The following is a 26,540-nucleotide window of genomic DNA, read 5'->3' on the forward strand; positions in this document are numbered from 1 at the left end:
GCCGCCAGGGGAGGCAGGCCCAGGGCGGCAGGAGCCCAAAGCCAGCCGAGCACCTCCTTCCCGGGGCCTTCGAGGGGCGCGGGGCCCTGCCCGCACCTTGCTTTCAGGCTCCCGGGCCCTAGGACCGCCGGCCAAGAAATTGCCCTCGTTTTAAGTCATCCGGTTGGAGGCGTTTGCAAAGGCAGCGCCTGGCCACGGGGGCGGGGGTTGGCAGCAGCAAAGGACGGGGGAGGCGGGTCCTGCGAAGCCACGAGGGCGGCAGAGGCCGGAGGCGGCGGCCCCCCAGGCTGGAGTGCAGGGGGCGGCCGGGGCTGGCAGCCGACCTGGGCGTCCCGGCCCTAGGGCCCTGGCTCGCACCACCCTGTGTCGCGGGGCTGCTGGCCTTTCCTAGGGGAGACACGGCGCCCCATCACGGCGGGGAGTGGTAAACGCAGGGGTGCAGGAGGCGAGGGCGTGGGGCCTGCGATGCCAGCACCGTTGGGACCACGATGGGGGCGAGGCCCGATGGGGGGACCGTGGCCAGTCAGAGAAGGGGATGTCGGGGCGCAGCAGGGGCCGGGGGGCGGACAGAAGGCAGGCTGGCCGGGCGGCTGCCTTGGCCCTCCAGCTTCCCCGGCTGCTCTGCCTGGCCAAGGGTCCCCGGCCTGCCCGCTCCCTGGGCTCTGCTGTTATTTCCATCAAACCGGGCTGCCACCCTCCAGCCGGGCTTCTGGGAGGGCGGCGCCCCCTGGGCCACCAGGGAGGGTGTTTACTTACACGTCTCGGTCCTGTTTACAGCAGTGGCCCTGAGGACACCAACGCTGTGGTCGAGCCTGGGTGGCTGCCCCACAAAGACAGCTTTCAGGCCACACGCCGCTGGAAAAGCTGGGGACACGGTGTGGTGAGATAGAAAGTGGGGTCGGGCCAGGGGCTGGCTCGGGCTGAGAGGGAAACAGACGGGCAGTAATAACCGCTCCCATTTTTCGGTCCTCGCTGTGTTCCAGACTGTACTAAGGGTTACACATGCATCACCCCAGTTATTTACTCTGCGTGGATGAGGACATAAAGAGAGGCTGAGAAACGTGCCCAGGGCTACTCAGCTACTATTCTTGGGAGCTGGTACTCGAGCCCTGATTTCTCTGGTGTCAATATCTATGCTATCTCCACTTTGGCATTTTGCCTCCCCAGGTAGAAGTAATACCAATTGTTTCTGTCTGAACAGTATCTATAATTCTCAAGGCAACCCATTTTGTAGAAGAAGAGACTGAGGTTCAGAGGGGACCAGTAGTTTGTTCACAGTCACTATTGTGTCCTGCTGAACCAGCCGTGGCCTTGCCCTGAAAGAAGAAAAATAGGGGAAAACTCAGCCAGGACTGCTCCAAACCACCCCACAATGGGGCCAGTTGAGATTCTGAAGGAAAGAGAAACACTGAACGCCATGGTGAGCAACCCAAAAGCATTTATTAGGGGAACTTACATACAGAGAGCCATAACTACCTCGCCATGGGCAGCCAGCCAGCCAGACGTTCACGCGAAGACGTCCATGCCTGTGGCAACCGCTCTACAGATTATACACGGTGGAGGGGCATGAAGGCGGCTAAGCTTCGGGGACTTGTGTTCAGGGATTGGGAAAAACTGCAGTATGTGCCCTTTTCTCAAAACAAGCCGTGCCCGGGGTGGGCTGCACTCAGCATGCTTCCAGGGTGTTAGGGGAAGGGAGTGTGAGGAGGGCGGGGTCAGGCCTCGGTCAGGTGGAAGACGCAGTCCAGGAGAGGGGAAGACGGTCCAAGCGCCCCTGCCCTGGGCTCGGCTGACTCTCTGTGGCTCAGTGGTCCCCACCAGATGAGGACGGTCCAGGCACTGGTCACGATGCCCTGAATTCCCACAGCAGCCCCGGGACCGGGTGCCACCATGCCCAACGTTGGACAGATGAGGAGCAGAGGCTCAGAGGGTTACAAAGACTTGCTCAAGGTCCCTTGGCCACCAAGGGGTCCATCTGGGCTAGGGACCCAGGATTTCACCCTAGAGCTCACACCTGTAGCCGCTGCTGCCCGCCTTCCATCCGAACTGCTGAGGGCCCTTTCCCCGTGTTCTAAGCCCAGGTGATACTCTTCCCGACACAAAATCCTGCCCTTTGGCCTCATATTCCCTCATCCCTTCTGTCCCTCTCCCATGCCCCTGGCACATCCATGCTCTGCAATTTCCAGCTCTCTTTTTCCCTTTGCCCACATCTTTTGGATTCTGCCCTAGTTTGCTTAGAAGATAAAGTCCACGTCCTGGGCTGGTTCTGGGACCTCCTGCAGGACAGTGGAGCCAGAGCAGGCAACGAGGGACGGTCCTAGCTCCCCTCGGGCTGGCTGGGCAGCGCTGGGCTGGCTGGGCAGCGCTGGCTCTGAGCGTCAGTATCTCCATCTGTAAACTGGGGTGATGACGGCGGCTCTGCGTTCTGGGGTATTATGAAGGTCAAATGAGTCAACAACATTTCCTACCACTCCTGCTGCTACTTGGAGTAGTCAGAATACTTAAGGGGCACTTTGTGCCCTGGGCAGGCAGGTAGCCCGAGGCACGGCCTCATGTGACAGAAGGTGGACAGAAGTAAGCGAGGTCAGGCCGCTGTTTCTGAGGGTCCTGTCATCTGCAGCCTGGTCCTCTGGGGCCCACACCAGGGCCGAGGAGGTAAAAGCCCGTGGAGGGAAGCGGATGTGGCTCAAGTGATGGGGCCTCCGCCTACCACATGGGAGGACCCGGGTTCAGTTCCCGGGGCCTCCTGGTGAAAAAGAAGAGAAAGCGTGCCCGCACAGCAAGCCAGTGCCCGTGTGGCGAGCCAGTGCCCACGTGGTGAGCGCAAGTGCCCGTGTGGTGAGCCGAGCGCCCGAGTGGCGAGCCAGTGCCCGCGCAAATGCGTCACGCAGCAAGATGATGATGACACGTCTAAAGAGAGACAAGGGGAGAGTCAAGGTGAAGCGCAGCAGAGACCAGAACTAGCTGTCGCAAGGAACAGGAAACCTCTTTCCATATCAGAGGTCTCCAGGGTTGAATCCTGGTGAATCCTAGAGGAGAGAAAATGAGAACGCAGACAGCAAAAAAAGCTGGGTGAGAGGAAGGAAAGGGGGAAAATAAACAAACAAAAAAATAAATTTTAAAAACTTAAAAAACAAAAAAGCCCAGGAGTCGGGCCACGGGAGGAGCGGCCCGCCGCAGGCCCCACGTGAGCCGCTGCAGGAAGGACAGAGGCGGCGGAGGCTGGGGGCGGCGGCCTGGGCCACGGGCGTAAGCTGGGGGTTCCCGCAGGTGCAGGGGCCGCAGGGATGTGGTCAGTCCCCACAAGAGGGCCCCTAAACCCGCTCCCACGGCAAGCGCTGCGGGCCCAGCTGCCGCTGCCCGCTCCTCCCCCCAGCCCGCGCCGGGCTCGGGGGCTGCCCGGCCCTGCCTGGCCCCGTCCCCTCCACCTCCCCTTCATGCCTCCCGGGGGCGAATCCCATCCCGGGGGCCTCCCACTCCCTGGGCAGACGAGCCCTCCTGGAACCGGGCGAACTCCAGGACCCCACTGGACTGCAGCGCTGCGGGGGGCCCGCGGCCTCCCTCCTCAGGCCCGGTGCCCCGGGTCACCCCCGTCCCCTGCCCATCTCAGAAGGTTAGGGGGTGCACGAGAGCTGGCTCTGCTCCCTCGGGGCAGGCCCTGGCGTCTTCTCTTTCTTGTCCACTTAGGAAGCAAGTGAAGGGAACAAAGTCTCCATCTGTTGGCTGGGAAAGCGCTCTCCACTTCTCGTTTTGTCCCCTGCTCCCTCTCGGCTCCCCAGCGTGGCTCTCTCTTTGGCCTGGCATGTTCCGGGGCTCAGATCTGCTCCTCTCTGGAGGGGCGGGTGGCTCTCTTGCTGTCCCTCTTTCCAACTTTTGCCTCGGATGGGAGAGGTTTTGCCTTTCACTGGAGCAGTAAGTTCCAAAACGTGGCTTTAGGCACAGGGCAAACGGGCAGCGCGGACCTTCTTAAACTGGCTCTGGTTCAAGGCCATGTCGTCCGCGAGCTTGGGCACGGCCCTGGCCCGGTCCAGCGTATCTCCCTGGAGTTGTGTGTTAGGATTTGGGGCCAAAGCCCAGCTGATAATAAAGGGCCACATGACCTGCGACCGCTGTGCACACATCCTCCTCGGTGACCTTGCGGGGAGGTGGGAGGCTGGGCCGGGGCAGGGCACAGGTGGCCCTGGTCGTACAGGTCAGATGGGCCCCGTTGTACAGCTCTAAACCACAAGGTGTTCCCAGCACAGAGTTAACGAGGAAGAGTGGGCGTGGTGTGTTACTCCTTTTATGGAGCTTTCAGCTAATAACGTTCACCCATCCTCATCCGGGCGTGTATGGAGAGATCTGTGCTCAGGATGGAAACTAGTAAAATCCCAGCTTATTCATAAGTATGGGCTAGAAATATGTTTTTGTCAGTTTCCACAGCTCGTGAAAACTGCTGCATGACTTCCACCAAATTTGGAGGGTATGTTTGGGATGGTCTAACTTAAGTGTACGTGGAACTCATCCTGGGCAGGGCATCGACCTGAGTGGTTGACATTGAGGAACAGCAGAAGATGCGAAAAGCAGATGGTGGGAGGGAGACAATGAGGTCTTATGAACAGAGGGGAAAAAAAAAAAACTAGGCTGGCTCCAAAGGCCGGGCTCTTCCTGCTACGCCATCTAGGAGATGAACCTTCTGTTTCCTCCTGCAGCCAAGTCCTGAGGCAGCGGGGCCACCTGCTCCCCCTGCAGGCGGCTGCCCCACGGTGGTGGCTCGCTGCGGGGGCATGCGTCAGTCTGCGCTGCGTCTCCATGTCGCCCCCACCCCCCGCCAGGACCTTCTCAGGAATGACCTTAAAGCAGGGATCCACTCAAAGGCTTACAGATGGTCCCTGAGCCCTTAGGTGGGCTGAGCTCCGAGGTCGGTGCTACACGGGGTGTCTGTGGGGAGGGGGGTGGGTCAGCATGGCACCTTGGAGCCAGAACGGGGTGAGGGAGGGATCTGTGGGAGGTTGGGGTGATGGCAGCGGTGACGGGAGATTGGTTCCACATAGGGGTGATCGATCCAAAGAAAAGGCCTTGAGGATGATGGACGGGTTAGAAAGACAGGGGTGATCAAGGGAAGGAGGAAAACGAGAATGAGCCCCAACAGGGCCTGGTGCGGCGACACATCTAGGGTCCATGTTTGATGGTTAAATAGGAGTCAAAGGAACCAAGGCTCTTTGAAGAAATGGCTAACTGCAGGGCCGGGGCAGGGAAAGTACTAGATGAGCCTGGAACACCTTGTGCCAGGAAGCAAGGAAGTGCTCAAAGAAGACGGAGAAATGTAAAAAAAAAAGACACCAGAGTCAGCCTGAAGGGCCTTCCACTGGCCAGATGGGGGCAGTCTGAACATCGAAGGAAATAGTAATACTACCAGGTTATAGAAACCATTGAATAATACAGGAAACCATGAGTCCAAACTGATAGAAATCATAAGTGGGGCCAAGAGAAAGCTTTTTCTTATAGTAGGATGCCAACTGAAAAATGCAGAAGGAATATTGGAATAAGAAAATTACCTTCTGGTCACTGTCTTGGGATACTTAATGCAACAAAGAAATATCAATGAGTGCTAAAGTTAGTAGGTGAACCGTTCGTTTGATGATAAACAGGATATTTACAAAGTCTTGAAGTACCTCCCCACAAAATACTAATTAATTATAAAGGGACAAAAGAGTAATCCGGCAGACACCACTTTAATCAAGGGACCAAAGTCGATATCACTAGTGGACAAACAAATCTAAATCATGAACTGCCTGATAGTTTGCAGAATCCAAATCCACTCATACGGAATCACTGGATAATCCCAATTTGAGGGATATTCAATAGAAAATCTAGCCTGTAGTCTTCAGAAATCCCCCACAAACTGTTCCAGAATTTAGGAGACAAGAGAAATGCAATGACTAAATGCAATGTGATTGTGAACTGGAACTTTTTGCTATCAAGGATATAATCAGGTCAACAGAAGAAACCTAAGTGTGAGGGTTAGAGGGTGGCAGTGTCTTGGTGTTAATTTCTTGACGCTTTCATTGTGGCCATGCAGGAGACTGTACTTATTTGAAGGAATTACACAATAAAATAGGGGGTAAGAGGGTAGCGGGTCAGCAACTGCTCTCAAATGGTTCAGGAAAAGAGAGTCACTTTACTGTGCTTGCAACTTTTCTGTAAGCTTGAAATTATTTCCAGAGGAAAAGGAAAAAGTAAAAAAAAAAAAGTCACTAAACATCTATTAAGAGTTGAGCCCCTTATTTCAGTTGTGATTAAAAGCTAGGCTTTGTGATGAATGCACAACTATGTGATTATACCAAGCACCAGTGATTGTACACTTTGGATGAACTGTACGCTTTGTAAATATGTACCCAAAAATTGATTTGTTTAAAAATAAATAAAGGCTAGGCTTTGGAGCTGAACAGACCTGGAATTCTCAAAATAATAAAGGCCTGCCATTTGTTGCTGAGTGATTTCAGGTGAGTGCTTGTTTCTTTGTCAGTGAGGACACTGCAGGGCAGAGCTAGAGATCCCACAGGGCAGGTCCTGCAGAGCAGTGACTACAGGGGACAGCCACGGCAAACACTCACAATGGGTTTACTCTTTTTATTCTTACCATTCAGAACTGTCGGCACAGGTAACTCCGTAAGCCTGCCACCTGTCTTAGTTTGCTGGCGCTGCGGTCACAAACACCATAGGAGGGTTGGCTTAGACAACAGACATTCATTGGCTCACGGTTCCCGAGGCCAGAGGTCCAAGTCAAGGTGTTCTCTCCCAGGGCAGGTAGCGCTTTCGTGCCAGCTGCCGGCGAACATCTGGGGGAGACAGGGGTGTCCCCTTGGCTTTTATCTTTGCCTCCTATCACAGGGAGATGTCCTCTGCTTTCCTACTTCTGTGACTTTCCGGTTCTTTTTAAAGGGCCTATAGTGGGGAACAGATGTGGCTCAAGCGTTTGAGCACCTGCTTCCCACACGGGAGGTCCCGGGTTCAGTCCCCAGTGCCTCCCAGAAACAAGAAAGCGGACACCAAGCAAGCAAATGAAAAGAGCCAACTCAGGGGAGCCGATGTGGCTCAGTGGTTGGGCGCCAGTTTCCCAAGTACAAGGTCCTGGGTCCAATCCCCGGCACCTCAAAAAAAATACAAAAAACCTATAGTAATCCCGCTGAAGACCCACTCTCACTCAGATGGGCCACGCTTTAACTAAAACCATATCTTCAAGAGGTCCTGTTTATAACGTGTTTGTTCCCACAGGGACACAGATTAAGAACATGTCTAAACCAGGCGCGCACCACTCGCTTCACCGCACTACCCGCGTCCCCATCGCCCGCCCCCTCCCACTCCTAAGGCTGCTACCCACTCAAAGCCCCTCAGCTCCTACCTAGGAACTTCCTTTTATTTGTTTTCTCCTCCACTGGGGATGTGGAGCCCCAGTTAAAGGCAGAGAGAAAAGCATCCATGCTTTCCCATGCGCAGTGGTTGCTTCTGGGGAGGGTGTCTGGGGGAACTGGAGGGATGCTGGTGGGAAAATTCTGTTAAACCCATTTGCACCCTTGGAATTTCTCTCCCCCACACAAGCATTATCTAGTTAAATAAGTAAGTAAACAGTTCAAATTACCCAAGAGGGGCCCTCCATTTCCCCCTCTCTAGCTCATTCTTCAGCTCTCTTGCATTTGCCTCCAGCTTTCCATCCAAACTGTTCCCACCCTGGTTGATAAATTCAGCATAATCTCTCTGTTCTTATCTCCCTGTCCACTCTGTGGCATCTGACATTTGAAACGCTGCTTCCCTCTGCCTCTGGGAAACCAGTGAAATGTAGCCACGATTAGGACAAGGGCCATGTCTGCCCCCATCACTGCTGGAGCCCTAAGGAAAAGCATGCTGCCTGACAAACTGGTAAGTGCTCAGGAAACTTTTTTTTCTTTTCACAAACCATTAAATGAATGAAATCAAAATAAAACCTCATGATCAGCCTGAAAAACAATAGTAAGCTCAAGTACAATGACACTGACAAATGTGCAGACCACATTTTGATGTGCAAATAGCTAGAAATAAAGGCAGAGGCCAACAGTTCTGGTTGTGATGTTGTACAAATAGTTTTGCAAAATGCTACCATTGGAGGAAACCAGGTAAGGGGTCTATGAGATATTTCTGCACTATTTCTTATAACTGTATTTGAATCTACAATTATTCCAAAATAAGAAGTTTAATTTAAATAAAGCAGTAAGTAAAAACCTGATCTGCCAGTCGAAGAAAAATCTCCTGATTGGAAGATCATTCATGGACAAATGGGTCAGATGTCCACAGAAGGCTAGGGCATTTTTCATTGTAAGCCACAAAGATTAACTAGCATAATTAAAAGGGAGATGTTTTGGCCAGCAGGTTAGGTCCCTAATGGGCTTGTGGCTATGAAGGAAGTTTGGAAAACAGAATATTCATGGTATGCTGCAGTTACTATTGACTATTTGGCAAGATCTTATAAGAAAAGAAGAACTCAGAAAAAAAGTGTTCTGGTTTACAAACAGAAATTAAAGGGAAGATATTTGAGGACTTGTAATGTAAGAAAAGCAAATTGACCTTGGACTCTAAACAGTAAGACATAAAATGTCGAGAACGCTTATGTGACAAAGGCCTTGAGGCAAAGGTCAGTTTAAGGACTGGTGCTCAGAAAAACTTTTCAGTTGGATAAAATGGTTCAGGGAGATCTGAGTGCAAGGCTTACCTTTTGTAAGCTCCAGAGACTCAAGGTTTAAATTGAGAGAGGCATGACAGCAAGAAAATGAAGAAATAAAGTGGATTTGAGAAATAAGCCTCAAAAACTCAAGTGTGGTTTCTGGCCCATGTTGCTGATTGGAATCAATTTGGTAAAACTCCTACTACATTCCTGACACTGTCATTCTGACAAAAAGCAAAAGCAAAAACAAAAATGAGGAACAGGTGTAGCTCAGTGGTTTGAGTGCCTGCTTCCACATATGAGATCCTGGGTTCAATCCCTGGTACCACCTTAAAAAACACAAAAAACAAAATAAAAACAACGAAAACCAATAAGTCTAGACTCCAAATCTCTCTGTTCAAAACATAAAAGACCCCTGGGTCTCTAGTCTCCTAAGGCAGGAGGTAGACTGAGAAAGCTGGGCAGCCCCTGGAGTAGTCTCCTGTCTCCTTCCGGTGTGGCCAGGGGGTGCAGCTTTTGAAAGATGGAAAAGTAAGATAATGGAAATGGAAGAGTCTCTCAGAATGAAGCCAGAGGCCACAGGAACAATGGAAAAGAGGACTCCTCCTGAACGAAGAACGGAAATCCCAGCCTAAACGAGGACCTTCTGCCAGGCCTAGGTTACGGGGCCTTCAACAGTTGCCCAGCAGGATTTTAGAATTGCTGTGGGCCGAGGGCTACAATGTGTTTTCCATTCTGCCCCTCAAATTAGTCCTCTGTTGTATATTAGGTGGGATATTATGCAACTTGTCTTTGTAGTTCTTAAGTCTAACAGAGGAGCTGCCAACCCCCACTGTAGAGACCTCCTGAACTTGGGATGTAGCATCTTTACAGTACTTTCGGGTCCTCTTCCATGAAGCAGGATTAGTGTCTTTGTGGGAAGGAACGACCTTATATTTGGTGGTCAGAAGGGCACACTGAGGTAGACTAGCAGCACTCACGCTCATCTGATTCTCTTCTTCTTCTGGGCACATGAGCAATTACACCTCCCTGTGCCCTTGCATCAGGTGAAGTCATGTTCCTAGGTCAGGCCAATGTGCAGTGAGTGAAAAGTGCCATGTACTGCTTGCAGGCCATGGGAGACCTTGTGAGGTTCTCTCCCCCTGCTGTGGTTCTTGTGGAAGAGGTCTTGGGTTAAGATGATGTGGCTCAGAGCCTGAAGCAGCCAGGAAGCTAAATTGCTGCATGACCAACAGTTGCCCAGGCAAGTTGCCTGGATCATGGCCATTCTGTGTGAGAAACGTTTGTTGTGTTAGGTTGCTGAGATTTTGGTGCTTATTACTGCAGCAAAATCTTAACCTATCCTTACTAACGCAGCCCCATAATACAATGGCACAGGATTCCAGTCCTGAGCCTTTAACCAGCATGCTATCTGAACCTGTAGGGCTTTGTAAAGATCACCCAGGCTATGTTGAGTCTGACAGAATGCTCATGCCCCTCTTTGTAATCACCCCTAGTGACCTGAACATGGTCCCCCAAGTGTGCTGGATCCTTTGTGACATTCAGCCTCTCTGACCCTTGTTTTCCTTCCTCCACTCCCAATCTGTTGCTATTGTTTAAACAATTTTAAGCCACATATACTGATTAGGCTACACAGACACGCTCTCTTCTGGCTTTGGCCCTGGGAGATATTCTGCCACTCGGGCTGAGTTGAGAGGCTTCTGAGTATAGCATGTGTTGTTTTTATCAGTTTGCATCCTAGCTGTATCCACCTCTATGTGTCATCTGTGTCCTGCCACTTCACTCATTGGGGTTGGTTCATGTGGACACGCAGAAGGGGATGTTACAGAGGGAACTTCTGGATCTAGTCCAATCTTGAAGATTCTAGAAATACAACTCATGTAGCTGAAAGCCTCGTCTCTGACTGTGGAAATCAAAGTCTAGAAGCTCTGGCCTTCTAGATAAAGAGGTGCTTTTGAATCATCCTAAGTAACCATGGGGCAATGACACTCTAGAGCAAGTAAGTCCATTTCAAATGTCCACAGGGCCAAGGCATTTGCACATCTCACATATTGTCTAAGATGGTGAACTGCTACTCAGCTCTACCTGTTACCAAGTGGGAATACAAGGCAAGTATTGCCAGACCGTGGTGCATGTTCCTTTAGGAGCTGCAACTACAGATCTGAAGGAAATAGCCCCATTTCTAAATACAGGTAATTAATTTAAAACAAAACAACAGACAATAACTGTGACACCTCCATGCTTGGTCAAATGAACATGGCTACAGGGCAGAGCAGGCAAGCCTATCCAGTGTGCAAACCCTGTTCTCCGACAGTCATTTGAGTGAAGGGAATGAAGGCCAGCTAGAAGTAAAAGGTGTGTGCTAAGATATAGTAGGTCAGGAGGACTTGATTTAGGTCTAGATTTGGAATGATGTGCGGCCCACTAACAAGTTTGAGCATATTTTGTTAGGTATTGGGGAGGCAGAGTAGCAAAGGGGGTTAAAAATCACGGGCTTTGAATTCAGGGAGGCTTGAGTTCAAATCCTTGATCCCCTACTTAAAAGTTGTCTAATGAGTAACGAGGCTTTAACTCTCTGAGCCATGGCTTCCTCAGACAAAGAATGGGAGAGTAAATCCTACTTAACAGCATCATGAGAATTAAATGAACTTATGCAGAAGAAACTGTCTGCCACTAGTAGGCTCCCAGTTCATTTACTTAGTCCTTTAAAAGGCTCTTCCCTGAGGAAGATACTTGATGAAAGCAAGGCCTCAGAAGGGACAACCAAATGGCAGTTTGCTAAGACTGGAGTCAGGCTGGCGAGGTCTGAGGCCGTGGGACTGGTTTAATAGGACAGGGGATTATTACTGTGAGGCCGTGGGGCCAAGCCCATCCTCAGTGACAAGAGCATACAAACTGACCTCCTGGCTCCTCCACGGCTAATGGGATGGGCAGGGGCAGCGTGCACTGCCAACAAAAGCTTGGCTGTGCCAGCTTTCCTGTCTGCCTCCCACTCCTGGCCTCGGCACCTTTTGGGCAGCCAAGGGAGGCAAGGCCAGGCCCTCCTGCTGCGCTGCTCCAGACACAATTTCCAAAACCAAACCTCAGTGCCAGCCTCAGGCACATTCCAAGTCCTGATCTCTGCTGGGTTCCCACAGGCATCTCTCCGCTATCTTTACCAGCCAAGGAAAGCCTTCTGCTGAGCTCCGGGTGATATTCTGAACGGCTTTAGCAAGCCTGCCTTCTGAAGATGGCATGCGGCTTTAAAGCTTACGTGTAAATTCCACACAGACATATCTAAGTCAAAGCGTCTAAGTGCAGTCCTTGCAAGGGACTACGGGGGAAAGCAAAATGACATGAACTTGCCCCGTAGGAGTTAAGACACAGATGTATCCACTAACTCTAATTAAGCCATCATTACTATACCCATGACCAACTTTCAAAAGAGGTTTCTAGAGTGAAAAAGGTTTAGTGTGCTTTGGCATCACTTGGAGGGTTTGCTGGGCCCCCACCCCAAGTTGTTGATTAGGCAGGTCTGGGGGTAGAGCTCAAAATATCCGGATGCTGCTGATCAGATTCTACTCTGAGAACCAATGGGTCTGTATTTATTCTGCTAGTTGGTAACAAAGAATGCATGAGAAAACTGCGTTCTGCCCCTCCCCATCCTCCACCCCCTACCCTGATAGAGGTGAAGGCCAATGACAAAAACAGAATAGAACCACCGCTGAAAATCTGATACAGAAGCTACAAACTTCCCTGAAGCTGAAACTGCCATGCCTGGCAGGTGGGACAAGACCACACTGGACCCATGGCTGGTTCGTGGTGGGCCCAGGTAGCGACTGCCAGCCCAGGGCGTAAGAACTCGGCTTCTAAGGCAGGTATCATCTTCCCCTCCCCAGCCCACTACATCTTTAATGCTGGAATTCTTAAAGCAAGATCTTCTGTGACTATAATGCCAAGGCTTTGAGAAGATTTTAAATGTTACTAGTATTTAATTGTTTTCCAAAGAGGTGAGTTCTCTGCCTCATGGGGCTCCGGCAAACAGCAGCGGATTTTCCAGCTATAGGTAGAGACAACTGACCTGTTCGAGGGTGGTGACTACTCAGTTTTCGTTCAGGAATGAAGAGGGCAGGGGAGTTAAGAGAGGGTGTAGGATTTCTGGTGGCTTAGCCCTCCCTCAGGAGGCATTTTCCTACTTTTTATCAGAACACACGTGACTTTTAGGCTCTGCACAAGAAACCTAATATCTGTAACATCAGGACTCTGTTGGGGATGCTGATAGGTTTAGCTGGTGACAGGTTCCTAAGGAGGGAGCAGAGAGGCTGGCGTTCGTCTTCCCTGGCCTGCTGCCTGTGCCGTCGACTGCCCTTCCTGGGCCTGCCAACTGAACACATTTGTGTACCCAAGAGAATGCAGCCCTTTTTCCCTTTCAAAATGGCTCAGGACGGCAGTCCTGTGTCACAACAGTGGTGAGGGACCTACAGTTACTTCTGTAATCTGATAATGTTCTCCAGATAAAGTCTTCTCTAGTCTAGCTGACTGCTAGGTATAAAATGATTAAAAACAAATACTTGGTTATTTTGGCATATTCGCCTTCTTGTGGAAATGAGGGTATTTCTCATCCACTGGTATGCCTTTCCTCTGAGAACAGAAAAGGCAGAGAACTGAAATTGTCCAAAATCTGCCTACCAAAAATATGCAAAATGTGGTCAACTGAACATTTGGTACCCAGGTAGAAAAGATACGGCTTTCTTTGTGCTGCTCTATTTTTTCCCCACCTGTCACTGAGTTGAGGTCAGTCTTGGATGGATAGGATGTTGGGAGAATCACCTGAAAATGGCTCTCTCCCCGGGAGGAGATGCCTCCTAGGGAAGGAGTTCTCCACTGAAGGCTCATCTAGCAGACTGTTCTTAAAGAGAGGAGGTTACAGCCAGTCTGAGAAACTACGTTGCAAAGAGTAGGACCGGGAAGACTGTGGCTCCATGTTTACATATCTGCAGAGGGGACAGGATAGAATCCCCTTCTCTGGGCACTGAGAACTTGGTTGTCGAGTCCCTTGTCACTGAAAAGTACAGCAACCTGTTTTACCTGGAAAGGGAATGTCGCCATTCAGGAGGTAGAGCAGATACAGTCAACTTAAACATGTGGCCAACCTGTGTTAAAATGAGGGCACATGCTACCAAAATACCTCACTGAATGCGGCAATTAATGTAATAAAGTGGGAGTAGACCATGTATTTTAACAGGAAGCCAATTTAAAATTTATAAGATTAGCTATGTCCAGAGTATACCCAACTAAGAACTAAAAGCTTGGAGTCCGAAGTACTCTATGATATTATCCAAGGCTCGCTACACACATTGTGTTCCCAAGACTGGCAGCCTCAGCATGCCCTGGGAACTTGTGAGCAACACAGAATCTGAGGCTCCCAGACTTCTGAACAGAATCTGCATTTGTCCATGCTCCCTAGGTTGAAGCTTGTATACACTGAAGTCTGAGAGACACTGAGCCTCAAACGGGTCCAACTGTAGTGTAGGGGAGGAGAACATCCGACCCACTTCTAGCTAAACTTGCATGGGGGCAGAGCTGAAAAAGGTTCACAGCCCTGGGGCCTAAGATTCAGTTAAAGCTGCAGAGTAAGAGTATCAAATGGTTTTATTTTTTAAAAATTAAGTCATTTAATGATAACTTTTCTAAAAAACCCCACAGAAACAAGAATAAAATAAACACCCAACCCTCACTAGCCCTTGCAGGAAAAAAGCCCTGGATAGAGAGCCTGCAATGTTTTTCCTATACTTTGCCTGAGTTTCCTCACTCATTCTAGGGTCCCTGGTTTTCTTTCTCTTACAGGGGAAAGGAAACTGGCAAAAAGATTCATGTTCAAGGTCCCAAAGGTTTTACAGCTACTCAAGGCCAATGGTTTGTACATTCTAGCTTGCAACTTTGAGAGACAGCAGAAAATAAGCTCTGCCAAATACACACTCCCAGCTAACTTTTACAGTCATTCTTTGAAATGGCGTCTGAGTCCAAGCTGCTTATGTTTCTTGACAAAGCTTTTGTTTATCCCTGAACAACAGATCCTAAATTCAATATGCAGTCTCCAAGTTCAAGTATCAAGGCTTGTTTCAGGTAAACCTCAAACTGCCGCAGTGTTTTTTTGTAATGTCTCTGTAGTGTCTGCTGGGTGTCACCTCCTGTGACAGGCGGGCCAGATGGCAGCACAATGCAGGGGGCACAGTCAACTCTCCCACTGCCACGCTTGTTCCCTGGTCAATGTGGACACCGTCCCGCAGTCAAGGCTGAAATCTTGAAATCAGTGCAGACTTTGGCTACCTTCATTTGCAGTTGCACTCGTATGTAAACTGAATCCATTGTTCACCATTAATTAAATGGAGTTTTCAACAGCCGTCAAGCAGATTCTAAAAAGAAAAGATAATCATATCTAAGTGCCTTTTTTTGGGAGTAAGAGTCCATACTCACTTAGTCTTATATCTGAAATGAATGGTTTACACTCCGCGATGGACTCAGGTCTTCTAGCACAGGCACACAAAGGCACTGCCTCTCAGACTTGAGAGCCCTGTTTACCTGCCGATGCTCGAAATGGCCCTAGGCAACTCACTTCATTTATACGCTAGATTAACACTCATCTTAAAGAATCTTAAAAAGAGAACACCGATGGCAGAAATGAAGGGACAAGACACACTCCAAAGTTTTCCAGGGATGGCCAAGCAAGAGTCAACTGCTTACTTGCTGCTATCGCTCGTATTTACTAATATCTCACAGACCCTGCAAAAAGCCTCTTTTTGGGCACATACAGCTTATTTTTAAAATTAAACTTAATTCTAAGTGTAATAAAAAAAAGGGAATGCTCATAACAGAAGGATGCTATAACTGACATGATAATTATCCAATGCTAATTGACTCCTACTATTAATAATAATGTATTAATAAATACAAGGAGATCCAGCATGGCCTAAAGCAGATCTGGAATCCCAGCAAGATGCCCCTTTAGAATGCACTGCCTGCTTTTATATTAAAATTGCAAACCCAACTTAGCTCATGTCCAGGGGAGAGACTCACTCAGGCAATTTCAGTAAATGTGAATTTCCCTTGAGCACACCAGTCCTCCCAGCTGGTTTCTAATGAAGCATCTATTCATAGCTTAAATGTTTAGCTCTGGAGGCACAGAAAATCACACACTCACTGACATGGGAAAGTGCTACTAATTAGTTCTCAGCAAAAGAGATTCTTACAATAGTGGAGAAGGCCATCTGCAGTAAATGCTTTCTTGAACAGGTAAGAATTATGGACCCTAATAATGGCTTATCCCTTTTCTATCCATGTGTTATCCCCAAAAGCCAGAGACGAGTGCCCCTGGATAAAAGACGAGATACTGAACCTTAGGCTGCATCCTGGGAAGGAGCAGGGGGGTCCTGGCTTGCAGGCTCTGGCGGGGGTGCTGGCGCAGCTTCTTTCTTCTGGGCAGCCAGGAACTCATGAATCGCTCGTTCTATCTGTGGTCTGAAGATGTGGTTTAGTTTTGGATCCACCACCTGAGAAATAATTCTGTCTACTCCAGCTTCCAACATCCCTGACCTTGCAGAGACAAACAGATCATTCAATTACTTTGTTCCTTTGAAATGCATTTTTAGTCCCAACCATATCATATCAAAGCCTAATAAATGTTCACTTGGTCAAAACTACAGCCTTCCTGAAGAGTTCTTCCAAAGCACAACTGACTTACCACACACAGTTCAAGGCATTTTATTTTTACTTTCCAGGGGCAATTCACAACCTATTTCCTAATTCACAATCTGGTCCACTGCCATCTCAACTTTGTACGAAAAAACAAAACAAAACTAAGTGGCTTGCCCCAGACAAAGAACAAGTGACAACGTGGCAGGAAAGAAACTGGTGACACATGTAGAGATGAAAATCTTAACTATACCATTAAAGCCAGAGAGCCTGAAATGCAACTCCATTTCCGTCAATATTTATTCTCTGACTAGCTACAGCAGGAGCAGCAGCCTCCAGCAGCAACCTGGCTACTAAACTCAAACCTGCTATGACGCAAACCAGTCGCAGGGGGAGTGTTTAAGATCACCAGCGAGTCAACGTGCCCGCAGCTGTGCGGGGCAGCCTGTAACACACTACAGCCCGCTTGGAAGCACAGACAAGGAACAAACTGGTGCTAAGTTTCTAAAGCAGGGGTTCTTAACAAGGGGTCAATGAGCATGAGCTGAAATTAAAAGAAAAATTCTTGTGGGGACGTATGAGCGTGATATATTTATTAAATAATACACAGTGTAGTGTGGCATTAGTAAGGGGTCTGTGGTTTTCACCTGATTGGCAAAGGGGTCTGTGGAACTAAAAAGCTAAGAACCCCTGTCTTAAAGGAACGAAAGCAAGCTCTTCTACTTCCCCACGCTTTTAGGAATACAGCAAAAATTAGTCACAATTTATCCATGTTCCGTATGCAAACCCTTGGGGCAGGGTAGTGAAGACGACTGTGGTGACAGGAAACAAATCCCTTATGAAGAATTTGGAAAATGACCTATGTAAGCTCAAACTGCTCTCAGAAGCATTCTTCTCAAAGAACTTAAATATTTAAATATCACCACTAGCATATGGATAGGTTTTTTACTTGTCTTCCTTTAGACTTGAGGGTTCTCAGGCCATCTAAGCTGTTGCTTGGGTGAAAACAGGTCCAGCAGTTAACAGGTAACAAGTGACAAGATGAGCAAGAGGCCCTGAACTGGGAGGGTGCCTGCTGGATTCCATGGTGACTAACAGCCTATCGACAGGAAGCTGAAATGTAAGCACACAAGCCACGAGAACATTTAGGGGGTCCAGCTTCAGGTAGGGCATGCAGTAGACGTGGTCCACAGAATGGGAGGAGGAACAGCGTAGGGTAAATGAAGACGGAATGCCCTTTCCATGAATCCGAGGCCCTTGAATAAGGCTGGGTAGGCCTGGCCAGCCACCTGACCCTCATAATCAGGGGGTTTGGATGTAAGCATCAAAGGAACAACTGGGATAATAATTAGGGGGTCTGGGAATTGCTAACTAGCAACCCTTGTGTCCCACTGTCAGTCAGTGTGGGGCACCCCCCACCCCATCCCGGGCCTGCCGCCGCTGGGTTGTGTGTGTGATTAAGTAATACAGGCATGACCGATGCTGGGCTCCCGTGTGGTTTCTCTGGAATATCCAATCAGTTGGTGGGGCTTGACCGCCTGCGTTACAATTGGCGTAGTGGGCAGGCCAGGGCCTGCCTGCGTTACAAACGGGAAGCAGCACGAGGCCAGCGCTGGGCCTTGGGTCAGTTGGGAAGCCCATGATACTGCACCACATCCTGCATCAGACTCACAGGGTCTCTATCAGGGTTAAAAGCCCGGTAAGAATGTAGTGTACTTTCTTAGAGACCTTAAAAGTGTTTGGGGGAAACATGGAATCTTGTCAGGAGCCTAAACCTCGATGTGAAATAAACAAATAGCATGTAGTGGAAAGACTTCGTCGTAATCCTGCGTAAGAGTGCAGCTGAAGTTAGGCCCTGCACACTGTGGAACTGGACTACAGCAGCTGGGCCGGAATGGCCGGGGCTGCGAGCCACAGCTCTGGACGCCCGCAGCGTCTCGTGGTGGGAGCACTTTGGGGAGCAGTAGCAAACGTTCCTTTCCTCAAACTCAGAATAGTAACAAGAATCAGAGAGAAATATCCTAATATTAAATCCAAACTCATGCTCTTGGGTTATAAAATGCATTCCAGATCAAATAAAAAAGCAGGAAAAATAATTTACATGGAGAGTAAAACTATGAAGAAAGGCAAGAAAGTGAGTCCATCCGAGTCCGGGGGTAAGTCACACCTCTGAGAGGGGGAAGGTCTTTGTGGAAAGTAGGCGGGCAGGTAATGTTCTATTTCTCGACCTGGGTGGTGATTACAGGGACTGTTCCCGAATCATATGTTACTCTGTACTTCAGTTTTGTGAACTCTTCTGAATGTTACATTTCGTACTAAAGATATGTAAAAAGCAGCACCATGCCCATACCCCCAGAACTGAGGCCAACAATGCTCAAGGAAGTTAACTGCAATGCTGACAGGAATCAGCACTGATAGCACCTTTCCAAATATTTCCAAATACTCAGTGCTTTGATTTACCCTCCTGATGTGCTGGCCAGCCCTTGAGAAGGCAGTTCAACCCATGTTTAACTGTGACCTCAGTTGTGAAACAGGTTTGGCATGAGGACTGGCAATAACCCATGTAAAGGACCAGTGCTGGGCATGTAAAGAGTTGCTCCCTAAGTGGCAGCCGCTGTCCCTTTCTTTCGGAAAGATCCCAACAGCACTGATCTGCTCCCCAGGGGAACAGGAAGGCGCAGGTCCTGCCTCCAAAATGACAAGGCACCTGGTATCTTTTGATATCAAGTTTCTTTCTTAATGCTCAGAGACATCTTGCAAATTTTAGCGTTGTTTAAAAGGATTCATGTCAGCAGCTGTAAGCCACAATAAACTTGCTAACTACTTAGCAAATGTCCTTTTTTTAAAAAAAAAAACAAAACTTTTTATTTTGAAATTAGAGAGCCACAGAAGTTCCAAACAAATGGACAGGGAGGTCCATGCACCCTTCACCCAGACAGCATAATATCAAAACCAGGAAAAATAATACTGGTACAATGCACAGGCGTATACAAAACACTCCGTGTGTGCGTGGACGGTGCTACGCAATTTTATCAAGTGAAGTAACCTCCACTCCAAGATACTGAACTGTGCCACCCCTTTAGTCATGCCGACTTCTCCCCATCCCTAACCACTAGTAACCACTACTCTGCAATCCACCTCCAAAACGGTTTTCTCATGAATGTCAGATAAATGGAATCGTGTACCATGTATACTTTTGATATTGGCTTTTTGTCACTTAGCATGATAATTTCCGACTTTTCTATTTTTAAAGAGACAGGCTTCAAAAGCTTTTTCATGTTCCAGCAAAGTTAGGGGATCACAAGATCCTATGACCCCTATCCACTCTCATGCCCAGGGATCCATTTGGCAGGGAAAAAATCCATGCATTCATCACAATGACAAACTAGGTTCAGTTCATCATTGCGTAGGAGGATAATGGAATAAGACCCTATGCTTTCCTGAAAACTGCCATTTCACTTTAGAGGCCGCCATGGTAGACGCCAAGAGTTTATGTGCCTCTCATTCACTTGTGAGGAGATAGGGCTTCTCTTGCCCAAGATCCAAATACTGAAATGTCAGTGTAACACACATATGTACGTTCTGACTAGATTGAAAACTTCAAAGGGCAGGGAACCTGTGGTGCAATTTGGACTATCTTTAGATGCACCGGTAGAGCCTAGGTAGGCTGGATAAACAAGAATTTCATTTGACTGCTTGGCTACCTTTACTCTTAGTTCTAACAAAGGAACAGGGTTCTGCAACTCCTATGTGATCTTTGACACAAATGACCCTCAATGACCCTCACAATACAGGGGCTCGGCTGGGCCTTCCTATGCATCAGACGTGTGACCACTGCCTTTCCAAATTCTGCTTACTTACTGGACCACACTCTGCCTCAGCCCATTTCGCAACTGGTTTTTGTTCATCGTAGGATTCCATTCCTGCTTGTCCAGATGTGTTGACACAAAATTATCCACCTTCTGCCTCAGGTTTTGGTAAGCTGGCTAAAATAATAAAAAGGAGGAGCAAAGTCAGAAGTGAAATGTACTGAAGTGTCAGAAATTAGTCATGCAGGCTGCTGCTTTTTATAGAAATGTGTACTTCCCAGTGACTGTGCAGCACCGCGGGGTGAGAATGCTTCCAGCTAACACGAGTGCCTGCTCTGTGGTAGACACAGTGCCAAGTGCTTTACTCATTTGCTTTTCAAACACCTTTATGAGGGAGGTCTTATCTTCTCTGCCCTGCCCCTCCCTTTTAGAAATTAAAAACCTATGCTTGAGAAAATAATGTGCCTACATGGCTAAGATGTGGCAAAGCGAAAGTAAGACCAAGGCTGTTCTCCAGATTAAATCAACTAGGTTCTAGCCCTCATTCCATCACTTATTAGCTGTCTGATTTTTTCACTTAATCTCCGAGTCTCAGTTATTTCCAAATGCAAAGCTAAAATATTATCTCCCCTACCTACAGGACAGGGGTGTTCTGAGCAATGAAGATCTTAGGAAGGCCCTCTGCATAAAATGAAGGGCTACCCAAATTTCAGCATGACTCAGGAAAAAAGACAAGTCACAGCCTGCGCACTGTGAAGGCTATGGGGAAGCAACACTGAAGTCCAGGAGCCTTCTCTTATCCATCTCACATGTTGTAGACCCAACTAGTAGCAGAAGAAAAGAATTATACAGTAACTCAGTGAACACAGGAATGCCTGTTCTGGGCTCCAAGACCTTCTGGCGCCACTGGTAGCTCCTCTCCAAAGCAGGGTGTAAGGGTGTGGACTGCTGTTCAGGCTTTACTCCTCTCTCCCTCCCACCGTGGGCAGGGGAGCCCCCAACTTCCAGGATAATATGCCTAGCAATGGGACCTCCTCTGGCCAATGGAATGTTAGTGACAAAGGCCTTCAATGTGGTTGTGCTGTCTGGCTTGGCTCTGGCGATCCTCCATGAAGGCCATGTCCTGGGAATCATCACCCCTTCAGCCTGGGATCTAGAATATGCATATGTGCAGCTGACCTGAAGCCCCCCCAAGTCCAGGCAGCCTGCAGCAAGCCACCAGCTGAAAGCTGCCTAGATCAGCCAAACTTTAGTTGACCCGCAGCCCTACAGCAGGAGAACAAATGCATACTGTTCTAAGCCAGGAGGTCTGATCTGTTATGCAGCATTACCCTGGCAGAGGTTTGTTTACAGTCTGGTAAATGAAATCAAAGCAATCAGTGGGCCTCAATTCCATGAGTGGACCCTTCCAAAAGGCCAAAAGAGCTGACTCATGATCTTAAAGAGTCTCCACTAGAAAGAGAGGCTGGGAGTACAGTGAGTAAAATTCATGTACATATCCACGTTCTTTTTACTGCACTTTGCACATACTTTTTTCCCCCAAATTGAAGGGTTATGGCAGCCCTGCATCGAGCAGTTTATCTGTGCCATTTTCTCAACAGCATGTGCTCACTTTGTGTCTGTGTCACATTTTAAGGTATGTACTTTTTTGCAGACATAATGCTATTGCACATTCAATAGACTATGTGTAAACATTACTCTTACATACACCAGGAAACCAAGAAATTCTTGTGACTCACTTTATTGCAATATTTGCTTTATTGCAATGGTCTGGAACCCAACCCAAGATATTCCCAAGGTAGGCCTGTACTATCTGTCTAGCAACTCTTTTTCCTAGGAACGTCTTCTCCTTTTCATGACAGTATGGGTAGTGGCTCCTTGTGTCCCTGATCTCCTGACCACTGGGACGGCAGTGAACTCTCACTGAGACTGTGCGAACATTTCTAGGATCTTTAGAACTGAAGCTGGAGAATCTCTTTCCAGAGAAAGAAGCTGTAGGATATAACCCAGAGAGATCAGTAACCAAATGAATGAATTTTCTCTGCAGCAAGAGGAAAAAAGAAGAGAAAGAGCCCCAGCGGAGACTCCCTGATTTCAACTGCATCCCTAACCTTTTGCTGCAGTTCATTCACCCAATCCTTTCTTGAATTCCATTGAGTTCAGATTCCTCTTTTGCTTAAAGGAGTTAGAATTAAGAGTTCTGTCACTTGCAACCATGAATCCCGACACTTTACTTTCTAATAACTCAAAATAAGTCATCCGGTTTGAGATGACAGAAACTGATTACTGAAAAAGGACAAAGAGCAAATGTCACTAATAAACCCTAACATACTGACAATATAGTACAAACTCTTTAGTGAATGCAAGAAGAGGATCTTACATGCCAACTTAACATTTTACTAAAACTGTTTTATTGTATACTGATCCATCCAATCCTTCCTTATCCACCCGTCAGTTTATTCAACTTATTTACTTGTATTTGGGGTGCATGGCAAAGTAAACTAAAGACATCAATATACTTTCCCCTAAATACTTCAAGAGCCACAGACAGGGCTTGAAAACGTGCATTTCCAACAAGTTCCCAGGTGATGTTGATAATCCAGGGACCATACTTTGAGGACCACCGAGTTAAAGCAACAAAGGTCTCAGGTAAGATATGCCTGAAAACACTTTCTTCAAGAATTAAAACCACCTGGTAACTAACACAAGCACCATCTAAGCAGGTATAAGTGGTTGTGTTCTAACCACTCTCCTTCCCACCAACAGCTTCTCAATGACTCCGTGGATCATGTGCCTGGACTACATCGATTAAGCCACACAGAACGCAGTGAAGCATAGGATTACCAGTGGAAGACTTGTGATGGGAAGCTGAAAACACCCACAGCTCATCTGAGGAAGGAGAAAGCTCCGGCAGTCAATACAGTATTCGGTAATCTTAAAGAAAATTAAGAACCTTGTTTCCAGGGTAGCACTTCTAACTTGGATTTTTAATTTTGAAGGAATATATAGCATTTAGTATATATAAACTCTGGTTTACATGTCAGGTTTCTATTGTGGAATATGAGCTTTGGAGATGGGGTCAGTGATTTCACTGTTCCTGTATCCACGTAGACTGGCATGTTATAGGCCAATAAATGCTCAGTTAAATCTTGCTGAGAGGTGGACAAGATTTCCATAAAAGACTCAGAGAGGAGAAATCACTTCTCTAGAGGAGACCAGCCAGTAACAGAGCCTCCTATGCCTACAACCTAAGAATCCTTCATCTTGCTAGAGAAGCTTCTGAGAAAGGAGAAAACGAACATCCCAGCAACTACTATGTCTGGCACTTAATACATCTTACTTCACTGAATCCGAACAAATCCTGGCAAATAAAGTGAAATAGCATTTTACTGGGGCTCGGCCTGCGGCATATTAAGTTCTACAACAAGTACCAAATCACCTTTAATCAATAATAGAGTACACATTAAGGGCGCTGGTTCTACAACGTAGTTCCTACACTAACGTTTGCAAGTCACTAAGCTAGAGAAAAGGAAGTAACAAATGGACAGTTAAAATATGCAGATGACTATGCATTCAAACCATGAATATAGAATGAGTAGACATTCTAAAGCATTCTGACTTTCTCCACTCTTAACGGATTGAGGTTTGTTATTGAGGGCCTAAAAGAAATCCCACCTTGATTTTAGAGTCTGGGCTCTAAAATCAGTACTGAATTCCCCTAAAGCTATGAGAGAAGAGACTGAGCTAAAAGCACACAGCTAGTAAGCGACAAGCCAGGGAGACCAAGTGTGTGCGACTCGGAAAACTCTCTGTACTGCCCCTAGTGGCCTAATACCTCACTGCTGGGACTTTAAAGGTATCTTTTGTCTTCTTCTCGGCCTTGAAAAAGCAAAGCGGCAACCTGGGCGCCCTCACGCCCGGCCGGTCTTCCCTCGACCCGGGTGCTACCTTGGTATCCACGTCGGCCAGGCAGTCCCGGCGAAAGCTGTCAAACAGGCCCCGGCTCTTAAGCTGCTCCACGATGAGGGCGATGAGCTGCGGGTCGCCGGGGGGCAGCGAGGCCGGGTTGATGGGGCCGCCGCTCCCGCCGCTCCCAGTAGCGCCAGTCGCCGTCCCCGCCGAGGCCTGGCCCGCTCCGCAGCCGCCCACCGCTCCGCTTCCCCCGCCGCCGCCGTCCGCCATGGCTGCGCCCCCGGCCCGCGAAGGATACCGAATAAGGCTGCTGCTTCTCAGGGCCGAAGGGCCCGAGGCGGCCGGCGGTGGCTGCGGCGGTGGCGGGGGAGCCAGAGAAGGAAACGGGCCCCAACCAGGAAAAGGAAACGGCGGAGGAGGGACGCTAGACAACGCAGGTAGCTGTGCGGGAGGTAGAAACTCGCCGCCTGCTACCTGGCGCGCCCCAAATTGCGTCACCGCTGACCTTTGCATTCTGGGACAGGAGGTTTTCGGCGCCCATCTCAGGCTTCCTTATAGGCAGACGCTGGCCTGCGGGAACTACAACTCCCGGCAGGCTCGGGCGCGCCCGTCGAGGGTTTGCGTGGCGATCTGGGAATTGTAGGCTCAGGCCCTCGTGATTGCTGCAACCTGAGTTGGTCCTCTTTGCTAAATCACTGCTGCTCCCCCACTAATCCTCTGTCTCCTGCTGTTACCTGATTATAGGAATCATCTGCGGAGCTTGCTGAACGTATAGATTAGCAGGATTATCCCTTCGAGATTCTGATTCAGTATTTCTGGGTCGGGGCCTAGGAATTTGTGTTTTTGGCATGCACTCCCACCCCCTCCTTGAACAATGTGATCCAGAGACTCAGTGTACTAGTTAAGTTTCTGTTATTAAATAAATTATTTTACCCTTTCTGATTTTGGTAGCAATATATACTCATTTTAGAGATCACTTTAGAAAAGTATGACAAAAAAAATTCCCCTAAATCACTTTCTCTTACATGTGGGTTAATAATACTATTATTAACAATATTAATAATAATAACAGACCAATATTGAGTAATTGTTAAGAATTGGGTTCTGTTATTATGCCTGTTTTACAGATAAAGAAATGGAGGCACAAGCAACTTTGTTACCTTAATCATACAGCCAGGCAAAAAGAATAGCATTTGAATCCAGGTTTCCTTAACCCATATCTTTCATTTTTAACCTAAGGTATACTACATCTTGAGAGCTAGCTGATATCAATACAATAGCTGAGGCTTTGTATCCTGATTTTTTATAGCCACAGTTCACCACGGGAAGTCCATGACTGCCACCACTATCCTGTCTTCCTTCCCTTTTTGACCAATATGAGCTCAACCTGCCCACATCCCTGGCAATTATATCTGCTATTTTGTTTTCCTCATGAAACATAAGCAATGGAGGGGATGTAAATAACAAATTCTGCAATATCCTTGGCTCCTGGGAAGATGCAGAATAGGCAGAGATCTAAGATAGTCTCCACTCCAACATTTACTATTCATGAGAGTTTAAATGAATCCTTAAAATAAATATTCTGATATCAGTTTCAACTCATCTTTTAACATCACTCAACCTTACTCAATGACTAAGTTAATGACAAGCATTCTCTCTTCACCATCCTTGAAATTATCTGAGGTCTACTCCTACTAATTGAACCCACAATCTTATCACTCATCTTTTGTCCCAGGAGAAGCCTGGTTTGGGCCACCCATGCCCTAGGTTCGCTGTGTTCCATGCTCCCTGATCACCTTGACCTGCTTTTTCTCCTCTTGGGGCACATAACACCTTAATATCTCTCCTCAGGGAAAACTTTTCTGACCTCAGACCTAATCTGGTCTTGTCTCCCTCACATAGAATCTCAGAATTTCATTCTTGCAGCACTTATTGCATTTGAAAGTGAATAATTTTTAGATTCATTGGCTGCCTAGAGTGTATATTTTCACCCCAGGGTCCTCAAACTTTAGCAAGACTAGCTCAGAGAAGGGGCTCAAGAAATAGTGGCTGAATAACTAAGTGAATGCTCTTGTTTCCTATAGCTATGAGATAGGGTCAGAGGATGTGTGAGTGGGGTGCTTTGCAACCACAGTCTTCAGGGAAAAAAAGAAGCGTTCTAGTAGAAGATGAATTAATCTGTCATAACCTAATGTGTAGGTGATCTCAAGTGATCCTGGAGATTGGCAGCAGATGGTTCAAAGGGGACCCTGTATCCTGGCTGCTGGAACTTTAAAATGTGGAAAATTGCTGCCCTCTGTCCGCATGACCTTGCCTCTGGAATTGATATAATAAATGGGGTGGAGGAAGGGGAAATGATGAGGAGGAGCAAAGTAGGTCAAGGCTAACGGAGGCTTATTATTCAACCAAACCTTGCAGTGGGAGGCTGCTACTATATTCAAAATGCACTCCTCCTTAAGGTGAAGGAAAGT

The 26,540-nt window shown here is 48.0% G+C and overlaps 1 protein-coding gene across 2 annotated transcripts; it reads right to left on the minus strand.

Annotated features, from left to right (window-relative positions):
- Positions 1–3,468: 3,468 nt before the first annotated feature.
- Positions 3,469–24,563, minus strand: BOD1 (biorientation of chromosomes in cell division 1). 2 transcript variants are annotated; one of them, XM_004473454.5, is made up of 4 exons: positions 24,106–24,563; positions 20,210–20,334; positions 16,053–16,249; positions 14,291–15,072 (listed from the first exon to the last, which is right to left on the minus strand). In XM_004473454.5, exons 1-3 carry the CDS (start codon positions 24,337–24,339, stop codon positions 16,054–16,056), a joined length of 555 nt encoding a protein of 184 aa, XP_004473511.1. In that variant the 5' UTR covers positions 24,340–24,563; the 3' UTR covers positions 14,291–15,072; position 16,053. The 2 variants fall into 2 exon arrangements, with proteins under 2 accessions (XP_058138326.1, XP_004473511.1); XM_058282343.2 differs by lacking the exons at positions 14,291–15,072; positions 16,053–16,249 and adding an exon at positions 3,469–6,821.
- Between the last annotated feature and the right edge of the window lie 1,977 nt (positions 24,564–26,540).

The sequence above is a fragment of the Dasypus novemcinctus genome, chromosome 2, assembly GCF_030445035.2.
Source record: "Dasypus novemcinctus isolate mDasNov1 chromosome 2, mDasNov1.1.hap2, whole genome shotgun sequence".
Taxonomy (NCBI): domain Eukaryota; kingdom Metazoa; phylum Chordata; class Mammalia; order Cingulata; family Dasypodidae; genus Dasypus; species Dasypus novemcinctus.